Source organism: Equus quagga, chromosome 1 (assembly GCF_021613505.1).
Source record: "Equus quagga isolate Etosha38 chromosome 1, UCLA_HA_Equagga_1.0, whole genome shotgun sequence".
NCBI lineage: Eukaryota > Metazoa > Chordata > Mammalia > Perissodactyla > Equidae > Equus > Equus quagga.
In genome coordinates this window covers 49,665,791-49,684,768 of record NC_060267.1, presented here as the reverse complement: position 1 = coordinate 49,684,768, position 18,978 = coordinate 49,665,791, and the positions used below count along the sequence as shown (strand labels likewise).

The following is an 18,978-nucleotide window of genomic DNA, read 5'->3' as shown; positions in this document are numbered from 1 at the left end:
ATTTAAACTAAAAAAAAAAAGCAACAGTTCACCCATTTTCTTTCTCCCTCTTTTTTTTTTAAATACCTGACTGTCAGCTACAATGCCGCAGTGCTCTGTGATAATGAGGTACACTGATAGCATACACAGAAACACTTCCTTTTGTTTCTTTCTGTACCACTCAAGAGGATCTGGGAAAGGAATTTTATTGGTTCCTCATCATTCCCCAAAGAGCATACCTTTGAAGAAAAAAATTGTATCTAACCTGGGATTAATAACTCGATTAGACTTGCAAACAAATTGGAGGGGAAAAGGATTGCTGAGGATATTAAAGAGGGATGTTTTGATAGGAAACACAAAATATATCTTGTTAGGAAGCAGCTAAGCAGATAGGAAAGGCCTGTCTATTCTTATAAGAACAGATTCTTATACTTATTTTTTATGTTTGATAATTAGTAGCTGTATGAGTTCTCATGCAGCCTTAGCAAAGACTTCTTAGTGCTTTGTATAACTCTTCTCAGAATTATCTGACCATGAATTCCCATTACAAATTGTCCTATTCTCTTCAAAATCTAGGTAATTACTTTTCTTCCTTTGTTTTTTATTAGTTTGAAACTTGGTGGAGGAAACAAAATTAGTGATTAAAAGAAAAGTTTGAGGACACTTTTGATGTGTTAGACATATGTGAAGACAGGATTGCATTTTTGGTGGGCGTCAGCTCTGGGTGATCTAAGCCTTCTTGCTGAAATCTTTTATTAGTCAATGTCCTAGAATAGATTAATTGAAAAATAGATTTATAGTGACTTGAGTATTGTAAATGTTCGGAACTCATCTGGTCTTTTTTGGTGATATGACTCTTGAGATTTTACATTGTCGATGAAAATAATCCATAACCAATCTAGAAATGAAAATTTGGGTGAGTTTATTCTGAGCTGAAATCTGAGGACCATGGCCCAGGGCCTTTCTTCCCGAAGGAAGAAAGGGCACCAAGGAAGTGAGGTATACAGAGTGGTTATATACCCCCAAAGAGGCTGGTTCACATGTGATTGAAATGTCTCTCCCACAATAGTCACAAGATTGCCCTGTCTGCACAGCACTTGATGGACACAGCAGGTAGTGGATCTGCTATCTCAGAGGGCGTAGCAGGAGGCAAATCTGTTGTCTTGAGCTGGGTGGTCACAGGTGAACTCAGCAATCAGTTTCTAGCCTAAGGAAAGATGCTTAACCCTTAAAGAAATGCCAATGTTGGGAGGGGGAGGGAAGTTGCACCTTTATCTCAAGGGCCTTTGTTCTTGCCATAGGGAATCTCTAAAGCAGATATACAATGCATGCTCAACGGCCTTGGTCAGGCCCTTTTGGAAAGACAAGGTCAGGCCGAATTAGGTTTACACAAAATGGCTTCCTCATATACTCCAATATATCCTATTACTTGCCATTTTTATTTGTCACGTGTGAAACACCACTTTTTGGTGGTGAATTCAGTAGCTCTGTTGGTTAAATAATGGATCAGTTTGCTGAACTATTGACCTAAACAACTAAATTTTGTTAGGTGAATTTAGTTGGGAGTAGGAACCTCAGAAATTGTGAATCTCTTACACTTCCTCCTTGCTTTTTCTAGTTGAAACTCACGGACTGAGAAAGAACATGTTAGATTTCTGGTTTTAGATATGGTTCTGATTACCTTTTAAGTTATTTTAGGTTTTAGTTAGACTTTCCTCCTCCCTCCTTCAAAGATGAGCTAATATAACTACTTTCATTGCAGTAATAACACTTAAAACATAAATGAGAAGGGAAATGGGCCAGTGGTAGAATAGTAAATAGGCTTTTGGTGTTGGTGAAAGAAAAGATGAGAAACCACTGAAAAAATTTTTTAAAAAAGAGCTGAGCAACAAAACTTGGGGATTTTGAAACAGGAGTAACTAGCATCAGTTTTCTTTAGAGTATACTCAAGAATTTGACATGATGTCTTGATCCATCCACCCCCCCCCCAACTAAACCCCCAAATCTCGTTTTTTAACTAAAAAAAATTTTTTTTTTTTAAAGAGTGGCACCTGAGCTAACAACTGTTGCCAGTCTTCTGTTTTGTTTTGTTTTCTGCTTTATCTTCACAAACCCCCAGTACATAGTTGTATATCTTAGTTGCAGGTCCTTCTAGTTGTGGGATGTGGGACGCCGCCTCAACGTGGCCTGACCAGTGCTGCCATGTCCGTGCCCAGGATCCGAACCCTGGGCTGCCGCAGCAGAGCGCACGAACTTAACCACTCAGCCACGGAGCCAGCCCCTTACTAAAAATTTTAAGTGAAAAGAAAAGTGGAAAGAATTACAAACAGCTATATTCTTGCTACCTGGATTGGGTGTTCAGTAATAACCTTTAGTCATAGTTCTTTCATATATCTTTTTCCTAATATGTACAAATGTTATATACATTATAGCCTTTTGACGGAGTTATTTACCTTTCAAAACAAGTAGCTGTCTATATGTCACCCCTAAATGCTTCAATGTCTGTAGCTAAAAAATAAGGACACTGTCCTATATAAGACAATACCATTAGCACATCTAAGAAAATGAATAACTCTTTAATATTATTTAATAGATACTCTAGAATCAGATTTTCACAATTGACTCCAAAATATCTTTTTCACTTATTCTTTTCAGATGGGGCTCTGCAAGGTTCTATATTTGGATGTGATGTCTACTTAGCTTTTTTAACTCTAGAGTGGTCTTCCCATCTTATTTCTTCAATGACGTCAACTTTTTGAAGTGATCAAAACAGTTTAATGTCTCACATTCTGGATTTGTCTGATAGTTTCCTTGTGATGTCCTCCTGAAACTTCTTGTGAATTGGCATGATCAGGTAGAGGTTATGCATTTTGGGCAAAAAAATTACTTCATAGGTGATGGTAGATAGTTCATAGTGCACTCAACCGGGAAGCACAAAATGACAGTCTGTGCTGTTTGATCACTGAGTAAGGTAGTGTCTGCAGGGTCTGTCTGTTACAAAAATCTGTTTTTATCTTTGGCTTAGCAAATGTCTGATATTTTGGCAGCATACAAATATTCCATCAACCTTTCCTTAATGCTTTTAGCATTGTAATGATCCTTGCCTGGTTCACTGATTTCACTGGGATTTACAAAGTAGTGATTTTCTAATTTTGCTGTTTCTTCTATATTAATTGGCATTCTTCTCCAAAGGAGAGCTTTTCCTACTGGTGGTAAACTATGGTTCCTCCTGAAACAGTGGGATAAGTGTAATTTTTCCTCTTTACTTACCAGTTTTTAGAATAGAGATTTGTATAATAGTCCCTCCAGTGATACCAAATAAGGCTTTTTTACCTTTCTCCATAATGATTATGGATTCATGAACTTTTTTGCTGTGTTATCAGTTAATTATTCTTTTAATGGTCAAATCATCTGAAATTTGGCTAATGGGAGCCCCTCCAGACTGTCCCCGTATTCTAGTTAACACAACTCCCTTAGTCTTTGAATGCTTCCTTGATTTTTGGCACAGAGATTGTGCAGGTTTTTAAATATATATAAACAGCACCTTTACTTGGAACTTTCTGTTAAAATTCTTAAAATTCTGTAAGGTTTAAAAAGATTCCAGAAGTCTCAAAAAATCCTCTAGAACACTAGAGGATAGAAGAAAAATAAATGCCAGTCAGCAGGAGTCTATGAGTTGTCTGTTTCTTGTTTCCTGAGGACAAAAACACTAATACTTATTCCTAACAGTGCAGCCAAACTCTCCTTTCAAAAAGTACAGCTTTAGAGTAGCCTACATGAGAGAGTCCCCACTTAAATTACTGGCAAGGAGATTGTTAATATCCTGAAGAGAATTATCAGACACTAGCACCTTTTCACTCTGCCTTGACAACAGCAGCAGCCTTTTAATACATAATACATTTTTATCCTAAAAATATAGGAACAAAAATTGTCCCCCCATCCCATTGCTATTCTAAACTTAACTCATCATTAGCTGTTAATTTGCTTGATCGTACACTTAACCCAAAACATAGATCCAAAGTATTCATATAGTCATGTGCCGCATAGCAATGTTTCGATTGACAGCGGACCACATGTACAGCAGTGGTACCGTAAGATTAGTACCATATAGCCTAGGTGTGTAGTAGGCCCTACTGCCTAGGTTTGTGTAAGTACACTCTGTGAGATGTTCATATAATCACAGAATTGCCTAACGATGCATTTCTCAGAATGTATCCCCATTATTAAGTGATGCATGACTCTATTGAATCTTCGTCCCAGCCCAAGAGATCAATAGCACATAAGGCAGAGTTGTAAGAGATGTCACTTTGCCTTTTTTGGCTCACATTCATTTGTACCTGCTCTGCTTCCCTGTCCTGGATCACCTTCTCCTTGCCTAGAATAACAGAGTGTTTGTTTCTGTTACAGGTGGCATTGAATTTCTTTCCATCCTCGGTAATACCCATAGTGTACTATGCAGATCTGACTGAGCTTTGGGTCGAGTACTCCCATACACCCAATTTCCAGTGGCAGCAGATAGGTGGTTCCTACTAGTGGTATGGACTGAGCGTGGAACAGTTCCATTGCTTCCTTTATCCTATCTCTTAAAAAGGAGCAAAAGCTGTCTTTAGTTTGGAGAAATGAGAAGATAATGTAATAATGGTTTAATTTTTCTCTTGACAGTTGACAGTATCTCTTTTCCTGATCACTCAAGCTTTTCTTAAAACTCAGTCTTCTTGTTACCTCTGTTTCATTTAATGAATTTGATCATTCTCTCCTGATAATGTTGACTTTTCTTTTTTTTCTCATAATACTGCTTAAAACTACATTATCCTAGTTATTTGACTGATTTTTTTCCTCAGGTGGTTGTATCCTTTTGTCTCATTGAGATCCATCAAATTTTTGTCCTAGGTGTCTCCATTTTTTTTCTTTTATTTTTTCAGCCTATATATCCTCATTTCTTCGGCTACTACGTTTTGGGCTGACTCCCATAAATAATAAATAAATAAATAAATAAATAAATACACACACATACACACACTCTCTCTGTCTCTCTCACACACACACATGCTCTCCACAGTACCAATATGAATTATATATACGTATATGTATAGTTCCAATCCATACTTCAACTATTATAGAATAGTTCTACTTTGTCCTTATTGTTATCACCAAAACTTTCATCTTTAGATCCAAATTCAGCATCTTCTGCCCTAAACTGGCTTCCCTTTTCAACTTTCCCATTCTCCGTATTGTGGTCTCAAAACTTTTAACCCCCAACCTGGTCACTAGGTTTTTCTGATTTAAAAAAAAGGGTGCCCTTTAGATTTGCCTGTTGAGGCAAGTCACTAAAGCCTAAGAAATGAGAAAGTGCAGAATTGCAGAAATCTGCTGCTGCTGTCAGGATTGCTTATAGCAGCACAGTGAACTATCATGAGGAGAATGCCTGAAGCCACTGGCAAAACCTCACATCTGATGACCACACACCTACCTGTAGTTGCCCCTTGAGGATAATGACTTCTGCTTCTCTTTCATCTTTAAAATTCTCTGTATTTGTTTCATTGCATTCTCAAAATGGAGTCTTGCTGGCAAGGGAGTGTGGGAAATGCTTCCTAGCCTCTGCCGGACAGGGAGGGATTAAAAGATGGGAATAGTGTGAAGTTTCAACAGGCAGTATCTAGCACACACCCTCAGTTCCCTTAATGAGAACAGATATAAACTTGTTAGCTCAGAATGTGGATTCAGCAATTCCATTTCTCAGTGTTTACCTGAAGGAAATGAAATCATTATCTCAAACATATTATCTGTACCCCACTCTTCATTGCAGCATTATTTACAATAGCTAAGACCTGGAACTAATGCCAGTATCCATCACTCGATGAATAGATAAAGAAAATGTGGTATATATACACAAGAGAATATTATTCAGCCATAAAAAAGAAGGAAATCCTGCCATTTGTGACAACGTGCATGGACCTTGAGGGCATTATACTAAGTGAAATAAGTCAAAGACACATACTGTATAATCTCACATGTGGAACAAAAAAGAAAAAATCTAACTCATAGATAGAGAAAACACTTTGGTGGTTGCCAGAGGGTGAGAGGTGTAGGATGAGGGAAATGAGGAGATGTTGATCAAAAGGTGCAAACTTCCAGTTATTAGATAAATAAGTTCTGGGGATGTGATGTACAGCATGGTGACTATACTTAGCAATACTGTATTGTATACTTGAAAGTTGCTAAGAGATTAAATCTTAAAAGTTCTCATTACAAGAAAAAAAATTGTAGTTCTGTGAGGTGATGGATGTTAACTAAATTTATTGTGATAATCATTTCACAATATATACAGATATAAAACAAATACAGGGTTATGTGTCAATTATATCTCAATAAAAATTTGTGGCTTTGCATATTTGACACCTTAACTGACCAACCTTATCTTTCATATTACATCAATACAGATTGCAGTTCAGGCACACATTGTTCGTATTGCTGTTTTTTGCCCTGTGACTTCTGTTACTCTTTACAACTGAAATGTCCTTTCTCTTTTCTTTAAACACACGCATACCTTAAGGCTTATGCTCTATTTCGGCTGTTACCTCTACCTCACTGATCTCTCCTGTATCAGAACTAACACGTTTAAAAGCTAATACTATAAAAATTAATACATAGAATGTCTGTCTCTTCTGCTAGAATGAAAGCTTCAAAAAGCAAGGACCTTATCTGCCTATTTACCAATCTGTTTCCGACTTCTAGAAGAGAATCTGACACATAGTAATTGCTTAATATTTATTGAATGAACAAATGTCCATGAGTAAGGATTGATCATATGGTATATCTATAAAATAGAATTCCATTCAGCCCACTAAAAAAAGGAGGAAATAAAGCTATATATGCACTGACATAGAAAGATGTCTCTGGTAGAATTTTAAGTGGTGAGAGAAAGTGACATAATATACATATAAAATATATCATTTTTCTGAAAACTATCTACATATCTTTCTATACTTAGGTAACAGTAGGGAAAATACATACTATTTACACAGAGTACCTGGAATGTTAGATGGGAGATGAATATGTTATATATTTTTGTATTCGAATATTTTAAACAAGTGTATATGTACTATTTTTTTTAATGAAAATAAGTTTTAAGGAGCAGCTCATATAAATACCTTGTTCATTTATTATTTGGGACCTCTTTAAATAGAATAGTATTGGATAAAATTTAAACTTATCTTTTTAAATTTTTTTTTTCATTATAAAAGCATATATCCTTACTTAAAAGAAAAACAAAGAAGACAGAGAATTGTATGGAGCAAAGTATTTAAATTCCCCATTCTACCTTTCTCTTCCTGCCTTGCCACCCACTCACACTCAGAGAAGGCCGCTTTCATCTTTTATCCTTTCATATATTTTCTATGCATATGTAAACACAAACAAAACTTACTCTCAGATTTGCTTTTCTTTTTTTTTTAACTTAATGTTATGTACCTGGACCTTTTTTCCATCTCTGAACATAGAGATTTATGACATTCTTTTTAAAAGCTCTGCAGTATTTCATTGTATTGACATGTACCATAATTTATTTAACTAGTGCAGGAATTTTCCCCCTTAAATTTTCTTTTTTCTTACAAAGGAATATAGTTTAAGGAGGAATGTCTATCTGTCCCAATGAAATGTTAACAAAATAGTACCTTTGGTTTTGTGACTCAAGCCTTGGTATATTTCTCTTCCTCTATTTTATTGTATATTCCCTTTTAATGGGTTTGGCTTCATTCCTGTATATTTCAGGCCTACGGATCAATGGAGAACTAATTACTGCCTACCCCCAGGTGGTGGTAGTGAGAGTACCAACCCCTTGGGTGCAAAGTGATAGTGACATCACTGTTTTGCGCCATCTAGAGAAGATGGGATGCCGGTTGATGAACCGACCTCAAGCCATCCTGAACTGTGTTAATAAATTCTGGACGTTTCAGGAGTTGGCTGGCCATGGTGTTCCTCTGCCAGACACTTTCTCTTATGGTGAGTTCACTAATAATTTATAACCCAGGTTTTAGAACACTGATAATTTTTAAAACCATACTAAATTTATAGTTATGTGATATAAGGAAATTTGCGAACATGAAAGAAGTTGTTATAGAAGTGACTTTTAGTTTTAATAAACTGGACGGGAGAATTATGAATCATCTCTTAAGATTTAGTTCCATGGTGTAAGTAGAATGGGCTTAGCAAACTTTTCCTGTAAAGAGCCAAATAGTAAATATTTGAGGCTTTCTAGGCCATAAGTTCTCTCTTCTGATCCTCAGTAATGCTATTGTGGTATGAAAACTGCTATAGATAATGCTTAAATAAATGTGACCGTGTTCCAGTAAAACTTTATTACAAAAAAAGGCGGTAGACCAAATCTGCCCCACAGGCCTTAGTTTGCCAACCCCTGAGGTAAAAGATAATAGAATTTGATAACATCTTTGTTTTATTTCTGATTATCTTCGTTACCATTTTCATGTTAAGTTTTCATAAATATTTTCTTATTTTTTTAAGGAAATGAACTCTACCTAGGTATGCTTTAAACCAGTGGTTCTAAAACTGTCTGTGGTAAAGGATCATTTTTTTTTAAAAGCCCAGTCTGCTGTAGATACTCTCATAAAGTATAATTAAAATATCATAGGAATGTCAGATTGCTATAAAAGTCTCTAGTGCTTACTCTTTTTATATTTATCTGGTCACATATCAAGAGCAAAGAAGTCACAAACAGGTACAGGTTACTGCACCGCACTTTGAATAGCACTGCTATGAACAATATTAAGTTAATATATTTCCTGCCTTTCCGGTAGTTCTAGTTTGGAAAGGATTGGACTTAGTATAAATCAGTACAGTTTTTCGTAAAGATATTTCTCCAAATAAATGTACAGTAGCATGCTTGGAGAATTAAGGAGGCTTTTTAAAAAAGTCTCTATCGTCTTCTTATTTTTGATATGTTAAAGAAGGGAACTCCTCATCGGTGTGGCATGTGTGTATATAATTGCTGTTTCTAGCAATTGCTTAGAAAAAACTGTATGAATAGTTTGAGAATTCTGTCTTCCTGATGCTTTTGGGATGTTATGACTTATATCATTGGTCTACAATTCATGATTTTAAGAGAATGGAAAGGAGAAAAAGGTTAACCAAATTAACAAATATTACCTATGGTCTGATGTTGAGGGTTTAAAATTAGAGGACTGAATCATCTTAATTTCTCTAAGCTACAGATTTATGATATTACAGTTGCTTAACAAACTTTTTTCTGGTTTAATTTTTCTGTATCATCATGCTGATTTTTTACAACTACAGTCCAGTTTTGCTCTAATCTTGATACTGTACCATTTGTTTCTGGGCAATAAAAACAGTCAGAAGCAAGACTTATTAACCCATGGGTACTGAGTATCTTAGTGTAGAAAGAACTCTAATAATGGAGATAAAAGTAAATGTGTGTGTTTGTTGAGAGTATGTGTGTGTATGCATGCAGCATCTTTTCAACCTTGGATGAGTCTCCTCAACTGACTCATTCTTCCATTTCTTAATCCAAATGGGAATTGAATATACTAAAGTAGATCTTCGGGCTTCTATTATTTGTGTGGTGGAGGAATAAGGGATGTAAGAATGAAAAATTGTATGGAATTAGGAAACTTTGTTTTAGCTGAACGATATTTAATTTCTTTAAGCTGGATGTTAGAATATTTATAGTTTAAGATAGCTTTCATTCATTTTTAAAGTCTGGTTGTTTTAAACTGATATTTAACTGTATTTTCAACTTTTTGTTTATTACTTTCTCCAAGGAAAACAAAATTTAGCCATCAGGTTTTACCTTCTTCCTCCTTTGTGCTGCTGACTTCAATGTAGATAAAATTTATACAGAACACCTCTATTGCTTTTTTTCTTAAATTTCTTTTTTGTCCAACCAGGTGGTCATGAAAATTTTGCTAAAATGATTGATGAAGCAGAAGTATTGGAGTTCCCAATGGTAGTGAAGAATACACGGGGTCATAGAGGTGTGTATGAGTTGTTGCTACGGGACATATTTTGAAATTACTCGTGAGAATTAGCAAGGGTGATTATACAAAGTAGATTTTTTTCTTAATCGAATCAAAGCAATTATTATTTTCTTTGTATTCACTCATGGTTATTGACTAGACAATAATTCTTGTCAATTGGAATTCATAGCTTTTGAAGCAGGGCTTCTGAAGAATAATTAGAAGGAAATTGTTAGGTGCATGGTACCTCAAACTTAGAGAAGGCTACTGTGAGTTGTTCAGTTTGGCTGGAAGTTATTTCTGTTCATTTAGTGATTGTCCCAGGGATTTTTAAGAGGCACACTTATGGGCCAGCCCCGTGGCCGAGTGGTTGAGTTCGTGCACTCCGCTTTGGCAGCCCAGCGTTTCGCCAGTTCAAATCCTGGGCATGGACATGGCACTGCTCATCAGGCCGTGCTGAGGCAGCATCCCACACGCCACAATTAGAACGACCTACAACTGAAAATACACAACTATGTACCGGGGGGCTTTGAGGAGAAAAAGGAAAAATTTAAAAAAAAAAGATGCACACTTAATTTAGACTGATTCTCAAACCTTGGATCACTAGCCTCAGGCATCCCCTTCCCAGTTTATATACTTCAAAGACTTAAATGTATAAGGCAAAACTATAAAGCTTTAGAAGACTGTGTATAAAAATATCTTAATGACTTCAGATTAAAGAAGGATTTCTTAAGGAATAAAATGATTCATAAATCTCAGTACTTCACAAGGTGTAGTGCCTTGGCAGAGATAGCTGGATCAGGGTTCAGCTGGGAGTGTTGATTGCATTGTTTATTTTGGCTTCTCCAGTAAGGCAGCCAAGAAATCTCAGGGATCCTACAGTAAATGCTCCAATGAACAAAGAAGCTGCCTGACCTTTTATGACCTAGCCTCAGAAGTCATGTAGAATTCTTCTGCTGAATTCTTTTGGCTGAAGCAATCACAAGCTCTCCTAGATTCATAGGGGTGGAGCATAGATTCCGCCTGTTCTTGATGGGAAGGAAGTAAAAGGATTTATAACCGTGTTTTAAAAACATCCACTTTGGGGCCGGCCCTGTGGCCCAGTGGTTAAGTTTGCGCACTCCCCTTTGTTGGCCCAGGGTTTCGCTGGTTCGGATCCTGGGCGCAGACATGGCACCACTCATCAATCCATGCTGAGGCGGCATCCCACATGCCGCAACTAGAAGGACCCACTACTAAAAAATAGACAACTATGTACTGGGGGGCTTTGGGGAGAAAAAGGAAACAATAAAATCTTAAAGACAGCCTCTTCCATTGGCACAAAAATTGATAGAGCAATGGAACAGACTGGAGAATTCAGAAATAAAACTAGGTATATAGTGACATACTGCTGTTTTACCATATGCAAATAGAGTATATTAATGTGGAAGATATGTTTTAACTCAGAGGGAAATGTTTTGCTAATACGTGAGGCTGGTATTGGCCAACCTTTAGGGATACATCATAGATCCATTCCTCACAACATTTACCAAAATTAATTCTAGATTACTGTTGCAAGAGTTTGGGGATTGAGGGAGTGGTAGAAGGATATTATTAACTGTGTTTTTATATACATTTTTGTATTGTCCCACTAATTACCATGACTGTATTACTTTGGTTTAAAAGTAATTGATTCTGAAACAGCAGATTGGGACACAAGAAGATGCAGGAGATAGATATCAACTGCCCACAGTTTGATGACTTACAGATATTTTTATTCTTTTTCAAACACAGGCAAAGCTGTTTTCTTGGCTCGAGATAAGCACCATTTGGCCGATCTAAGCCATCTTATTCGCCATGAAGCTCCATACCTGTTCCAGAAGTATGTTAAAGAGTCTCATGGACGCGATGTACGTGTCATTGTTGTTGGAGGCCGTGTAGTTGGCACCATGTTACGTTGTTCAACAGATGGGAGGATGCAAAGCAACTGCTCGCTAGGTAAAAACAATGCAGGTGTCTTGCTAATGTATAAAGTAATATTACAGCTTGTCCAGTGTGTATATGGAATATAACCATAGATCTTTTTACCTAGTGAGTTGAAAAACAGTTTTTCATGTTACATGTTTTCTTTCACATATAAATATGATTAATAGACTTACCATAAATATAATAAATATACTTTTGAGCTTTTCTAGTAGTGAAATTGGATCATAAATTTACTGGAGTTGGTAACTAAGACTCAATTTGTAACTGAATTCACAGATGTATGAAATGTCTGATCAGAGTTAAAGATTCCCTCTTTGGTGATGTACTTATTTTGTGTATAATTGGAATTTATTTAAGCTGTGTTCTAACCTATTTTACCCATTGGTCCAAACAAGATTGTTGATTTTGATTTACTTAAGTGTGTATTTTCTGAGATCTCTTATTGTTGAAATGCCTCAGGGCTTAGTCTGGGTTTTTTCTTCTTCGCTGTTTGTTTCTAATTTCTTAGTAATCTAATCTAGCTCATGGCTTTAAATACCATCTATATGTTATTATTTTCCAATTTATATCTACAATTTGGGTTTTCTCCCTGAACTCTAGGCACATACAAATAACCGCCTACTCAATATTTCTGTGTAGATGTCCAATAGACATTTTCATCTTAACATGTCCAAAACTGAACTTCTGATCTAACTCTCCCTCCCCGTGTGTTCCACCCACAGTTTTCTCCTTATCATTTAATGCAACTCCGTCTTTCCAGTTTAGATCAAAATCCTCAGTGTCATCCTCGATCCCTCTCTAGTCTCACACCCCAGATCCAAACTGTCAGGAACTCCTCGAAATCTCTAGTGTCAAAATGTATCCAAATATGACTATTTCTCGTCATCTCCACCACTAATACCATCTTCTCTTATTTGGATTACTTGTAGTCGCCTCTATTTGGTTATCTTGCTTCCATCCTTACTCTTCTTCAGTCTGTTCCTAACACAGCAGCAATATGATAGATCCTTTTAAAATACAAGTCAAATCAAGTCAGACTTCGTTCAGAATCCTCCAGTGGCTTCCCATTTTATTCAGAGTGTGGTAGTCTACAGTAGTCTAACAGGCCCTGCATGATTTGACCCTTAGTCACCTCTCTGAGATCTACAACCACGTGGATGAATCTCAGAGACATAATGTTGAGAAAAAATGAAAGTCACAAAAGAGAGTACATGTAGTATGATTTCATTTATATAAAACTTATATGCAAAACTAAACAACATTGCTTGGAATGCAAACGTATGTAGTAAAACAGCTATAAAGAAAAGAAAAAGCAGTGTATTGATAAGTGTGAAGTTCAATATAGTGGTTTGTTTCTGAGAATATGGGATAGAATAGGAGCACACAGGATTGAAAGATATGAGTGATATAAAGCCTAGTTTCTACTCTTGAAAAACTGACTTACACCCCCTTGAATTAGTTCTTCATGTCCCATTTTACATTTTTCATCACAACATATCATGCTTAATGCTGCTAAGAGCTAAATGGCATCTTTTCATTTCTGGGACACCGTTCCCTTTTACCGTGCTACCATGAGATTTAATTAGCACTTCTTATACTTTATGTAAAAGGAAATTTTTAAAAAGTTAGTTTTACATTAAGAAGTGGTACTTTTTTTGTTTTGAGATAACTGAGGCTTACAAAAAGGTATAAAGAATAATATAAAGGATTCCTTTGCACTCCCTGATCATTTCTCCCTTTCCTCCCCAAGTTCTGAACTTGATGTTTATCTTTCCTGTAAGTACTTTCAGTACTTCCGTCTTCCTAAACAAGATACTATTTTGTGTTATAAAACTTTATATAAATGATTTATAACTATATATACTCTTTCCCCCCCCCCACTTAGCATCATTTGTGAGATTCATCTCTGTCAACATTATAGCAGTAGTTAATTTTCACTGCTGTATCATTTTACCTGTTGACTATTTCTAGTTTGGGGCTTTTACAGACAGTGTTGCTGTGAACATTTTTTTGTGTCCTTAGATACATGCCCACGAGTGTTTCTAGGTTAACCCTTTTGCCCAGAGGTGGGATTTCTGTATCATGGTGAATTAGGTAACTTCACCTTTCCTGGATATTGCCAAATGATTCTCCAAAGTGACTATACCGCTTTAGGATTCTTCATTAAATACTGTTTCTTGTAGTGCCGCCTTCCTGTCAACTTGTGATATTGATAGACGTTAAAGATTTTGTCACACTGGTGGAAATTATATCATGTTGTTATTTTAATTTACACCTCTAACCCTTAGTGCTATTCGGGTATCTTCAGCTGTGAATTGCCTGTTCAGGTCTTTTGCCTCCATTTTTATTGTTTTTGTTTTTTTTTTTGCTTTTTCTTTTCTATATTGATTTGTAAGAGTCCTTTATGTAATCTGATTTCAAATCCTTCATCACTTACATGAATTGTAGATACAAGATTTTCATCCTGGTCTGTGATGTCTCTTCTCTTTTTTGTTATATATTTTGCTGGACAGAAATTTTTGTTGATTGATTGAGGAAGATTGGCCCTGAGCTAACATCCGTGCCCATCTTCCTCTGCTTTATATGTGGGATGCCTGCCACAGCATGTTTGATAAGCAGTGCATAGGTCTGTGCCCAGGATCCAAATGGGTGAAGCCCAGGTCACCAAAGTGGTGCATGGGAACTTAACCACTATGCCACTGGGCTGGCCCCAGAAATTTTTAATTTTAATGTCAAGCATATTCATCCTTTTCTTTGCATCTCTGCTTAGTGTTTTTTTTTTTTCCTGCTTTTATCTCCCCAACCCACCCCGTACACAGTTGTATATCTTAGTTGGATGTCCTTCTAGTTGTGGGATGTGGGACGCCGCCCCAACATGGCCTGACGAGCAGTGCCATGTCCGCGCACAGGATCCGAACCCCGGGCCGCTGCAGCGGAGCGCACGATCTTAACCTCTAGGCCATGGAGCCGGCCCCCTCTGCTTAGTTTTTTGTTGAAGAAATTCTTCTCCACCCCAAAGTCATATTCTGTTCTTGTATATAGTCTTCTAAAAATTTTGAAGTTTTGCTTATTGTGTTTAGGTCTTTAGTCTCCCTGAAATTGATTTTGTTGTTCAGTGTGAGATAGAGATCCTGTTTTCTTTTTTTCCAAATGAATAGTAACGGGTTTTTCCAGCACTGTTTATTGAATAGTCTATTTGTTACTAATTTGTAATGCCATCTTTTTTATGTATTGTATTTCTACATATTCATTGGTCTCTTAAGGCCCTCTGGTCTGTCGTATTATTCTTTTTTCTGTGTGAATATCAATCATACAGGCATTATTCCTGGATGTATCTGGCCTTATACCTAGATGTCTGATAGAGCAAGAACTCCTCTACCTTATTCTTCAAAATTGAATGCCCTCATTACTCTATCCCCAGAGAGACCTTTTTTATGATGAATATTCTCCCATCTTCAGTATTAACAGTAACAGCAGCTACCATCTCTTTAGTGCTTTATGACTATTAGTTGCTTTAATTCTCATAGCAACTCCACAGGTATTGTTATTACTTCCATTTTACAGACAGGGAAGACCCAGAACAGTTAAGTAACTTGCTCAAGGTAACAGATCTTATAAGTGTAGCTAGGATGCAGATATACTTTTTGGCTCCAGAGTTGTCCCCTTAACCACTCTGTTTTACTGCCTCTTGAATAACTTGGCTTCACAATTGGAAAGATTACATGGAAGCTTTGCAGACATCATCTAGATTTTCAAATAAATTTTATAAATTTAACCATCTTTTATAACTGTTAAGCTCTGTGCCTCTCATACTCTTCTTACTGTTTATTAACAATAATATGATCTCAGTTATGTGAAATTTTATACACACACCTGATGGACATTCAACTAAATGTTAGATAACTATGGTTGTCCCTGGAAATCAACTTTCAACCTATTTTTGCAAAGACTTTTGGCTTTTCTATAATGAATATTTTTTGGTTGACCTTAAAACATTTAAATAGTTTTATACACACAAATAATTTTATAATGTTATTTAAATATGATCTTTATTGTGTTACTGTTTAGCTGTGTTATTTAAATTTTGATCCTAAAATGTGATCCCCTGCTTTTTTCCTAACCCCTCCACTCTCCTATCATGTACCATATATGTCTATTCCTATATTGATTTACAATCTATTTTCAGTTTTTTGCCACTGTGAGCTGTATTACTATAAATACATATCCTTGTGAATATGCTTTTACATACTGCTGCTTTTATCATGACCAGTCTGAAGGTTGGTATTGCTGGATCAATATATGTACTTTTAATTTTTATAGATGTGGCTAGAGTGCTTTCCCAAAAGGCTTTAACTCTGCATTTCAACTTGCAGCATATTAAAGTACCCTTTTTTCTCCCTCCCTGCAAGCAGTGTTGTTCTTTGGATATATAGTTTTTGCTAATCAAATGGGAGTTAAATGATATCTCACTATTATTTTAGTTTGTATTTGAAACCTAACTATTAATGATTAGAGTATCTTTTCATAGCTTATTGGTCATTTATCTTTACTTTTATGTGGATTACTTTTCATTATATTTGCCCACTTTTCAGTTGAGTAGTCTTTCTTGTTAGTGTTTTGACCAATAACCACTAAATGCCATTAGAGCCCTCCCCCTCCAATCTCAATTATACATTCAAAGTTGCCACCATACAGTTTCCAAATTCTCTCCAGTTGAGAACCACTGTTTTAGAATCTCTAGCACAGTGTTGAGCAATAATGATCATAAGTATCTGTCTAGTTTCTGATTTTCCTTGAGATAGATTTAGTGTTTTGCTATTTAGGATGTTTATGTAGCTTCATTCTACTAGAGTTTTTAGTAGGAATGATTGTCAAATTCTATCCGTTGCCTTTTTGGCATCCTTCTGTGGATAAGATCATTTGTGTGTTTTTCACCTTTAATTTCTTGGTGTGTAATGGGTTATGTTGATAAATTTTAGATTTAAAAGGTTTTTTTGAACTACCCTTCCATTTCTAGAATAAACCTCTTTTGACTTGTAATAGTGTAGTGTTCTTTTGAAAATTTGAATTCAGTTCTTTATTTAGAATATTTACATATATTTTCATAAGTAAGATTGGCCCATACTGTTATTTTTTACACTTCTTGATAACATTTAATATTAAGGTTATGCTGGCTTTATTCAATGTATTGGGGAATTTTCAGTCTTTTCCTGGGACATTCTGTAGGTAAAGTGACGTTGGAATAAAGAGTAGCTAAATAAAACTCACCTCTGAACCCATCTGGTCCTGGTTCCTTTTGTAGTAATAGCTCTTTTATCACCATTCCAGTCTCTTCGGTAATAATTTGCTTGTTTAAGCATGCTGCTTCTTGATTCAGTGTTGGTAATTTATCATTTGCTTAGAAATCATCCATTTGTTTTGGGTTTCAGACTTTTTTGCCAGTTTCATGAGATAATTGCTTATGTTTCTTTTAATCTCTCCTTTGTGATTCTCGCTTTGATATCACGCTTAATCTTGTCAAAGTAGCATGTGGATATTTGTGTCCTTTTTATTTTTCTGTTCTATTCATTCTACTTTTTGTCTTTATTAAATTCTCTTCTTAGTTTCTTTTTCTAAGAGTACTTAATTTCTTCTTTCTGATTTCAAAATTAACATTTTGGTACAAAGTGTTTTTCTCTATCTAGACGGTTCTCATTTTCCTTTAATTCAAGGAACCAATTTTGCAGGTTCTAGTAGTTTTTATTCTTTTGGTTACTTGAATTACTAAGTTCTGGTTTCTGATTTTCTTGGGTTATTGTCAGAGACCGTGGCCTGTAAAAGTCTTTTAAAATTTGTTAAGGTTTTCTTTGTGGTCAAAAACATGATTGTTTATTGTTAATGTCTGATAAAGGAAAAATGCATATATGGTGTATACTCTAGTCAAAGATATAAGGCTAAGAAGTGGTTTGTTATTCCTTTGTCACTTATCTCTTTGCCCACTCCCTTTAGTTTTCAAAATTTCCTTTTCATTTTGTTTAAAGTATGTTTGTTATAAACAACATATAGCTAAGTTTTGTTTTCATTCCAGTCTGACAAGTTTCTATCTTTTAATGGGAATTTTTCAGTTTGTTTTTAGTGTAATTGCTAATGCACTTCATTGTATTTCTTCAATCTTATTTTGTGTTTTTTACTTAATTTAAGTTGTTCTTTCTTCTTTTTTCTTCCCTAATTTTTGCTGGTTTGTAAGGTACCATTAATTCCATTCCACTCCCGCCGCCGTTCCTAAGCTCATTAATCTGGAGGCTCAGCCGTGGTTGTGCATTCCATTAGTGGTTACCTCCTCTTTCCCTACTCTTATAATCAGACACATATTTTCTACTGTTACTTGAGAAGAGAACAGTTTTTCCTGATGCTCTTTCTTTCCTGCTCCCCTCTGCCATCATAGTAATATGAAGTCTTTGGAATACCTTCACTTTTCCTCCGTCATCCCTTGATCCCTCTCTCCTCCAATGAGAAGATTAGAACAGTTTTACTTTCCTTCCTACTCCTCCCTCTTGATTCATTCATTCATTGAACAAATATTTTTGAATACCACTTAATTATCGAGTACTGTTAGCAATATTTTGTATATATCAGTGAACAAAAGAGACAAAAATTCATGTTTTCATGGGCTTTTACATTCCAGTGTTTTGCTGAAATCTTTTAATAGTTTTAGTCCAAGTCTGTATTAGAATTTCTCTTATTGTATGTCTTCTGTTTCGAGAATTCTTTTTTTTTTTTAAGATGTTATTTTTTTCCTTTTTCTCCCCAAAGCCCCCTGGTACATAGGTGTATATTCTTCGTTGTGGGTCCTTCTGGTTGTGCCACGTGGGACGCTGCCTCAGCCTGGTTTGATGAGCAGTGCCATGTCCGCGCCCAGGATTCGAACCAACGAAACACTGGGCCGCCTGGAGCGGAGCCCGCGAACTTAACGACTCGGCCATGAGGCCAGCCCCCTCGAGAATTCTTATATAGCACTTACATTATCCATTCCCAGGCAGTCTTTCTTTATCCATTTAGAGTTAAT

The 18,978-nt window shown here is 36.0% G+C and overlaps 1 protein-coding gene across 3 annotated transcripts in view; it reads left to right on the top strand.

Moving 5' to 3' along the window:
- RIMKLB (ribosomal modification protein rimK like family member B) overlaps nucleotides 1–18,978 on the top strand; it is a 59,223-nt gene that overhangs the window by 37,169 nt on the left and 3,076 nt on the right. For all 3 annotated transcript variants that reach the window (XM_046663455.1, XM_046663451.1, XM_046663444.1), the window contains exons 3-5: nucleotides 7,750–7,980; nucleotides 9,900–9,986; nucleotides 11,742–11,945. In XM_046663455.1, coding sequence (XP_046519411.1) covers nucleotides 7,750–7,980; nucleotides 9,900–9,986; nucleotides 11,742–11,945 — 522 coding nt within the window. The remainder of the gene's footprint in view (nucleotides 1–7,749; nucleotides 7,981–9,899; nucleotides 9,987–11,741; nucleotides 11,946–18,978) is intronic.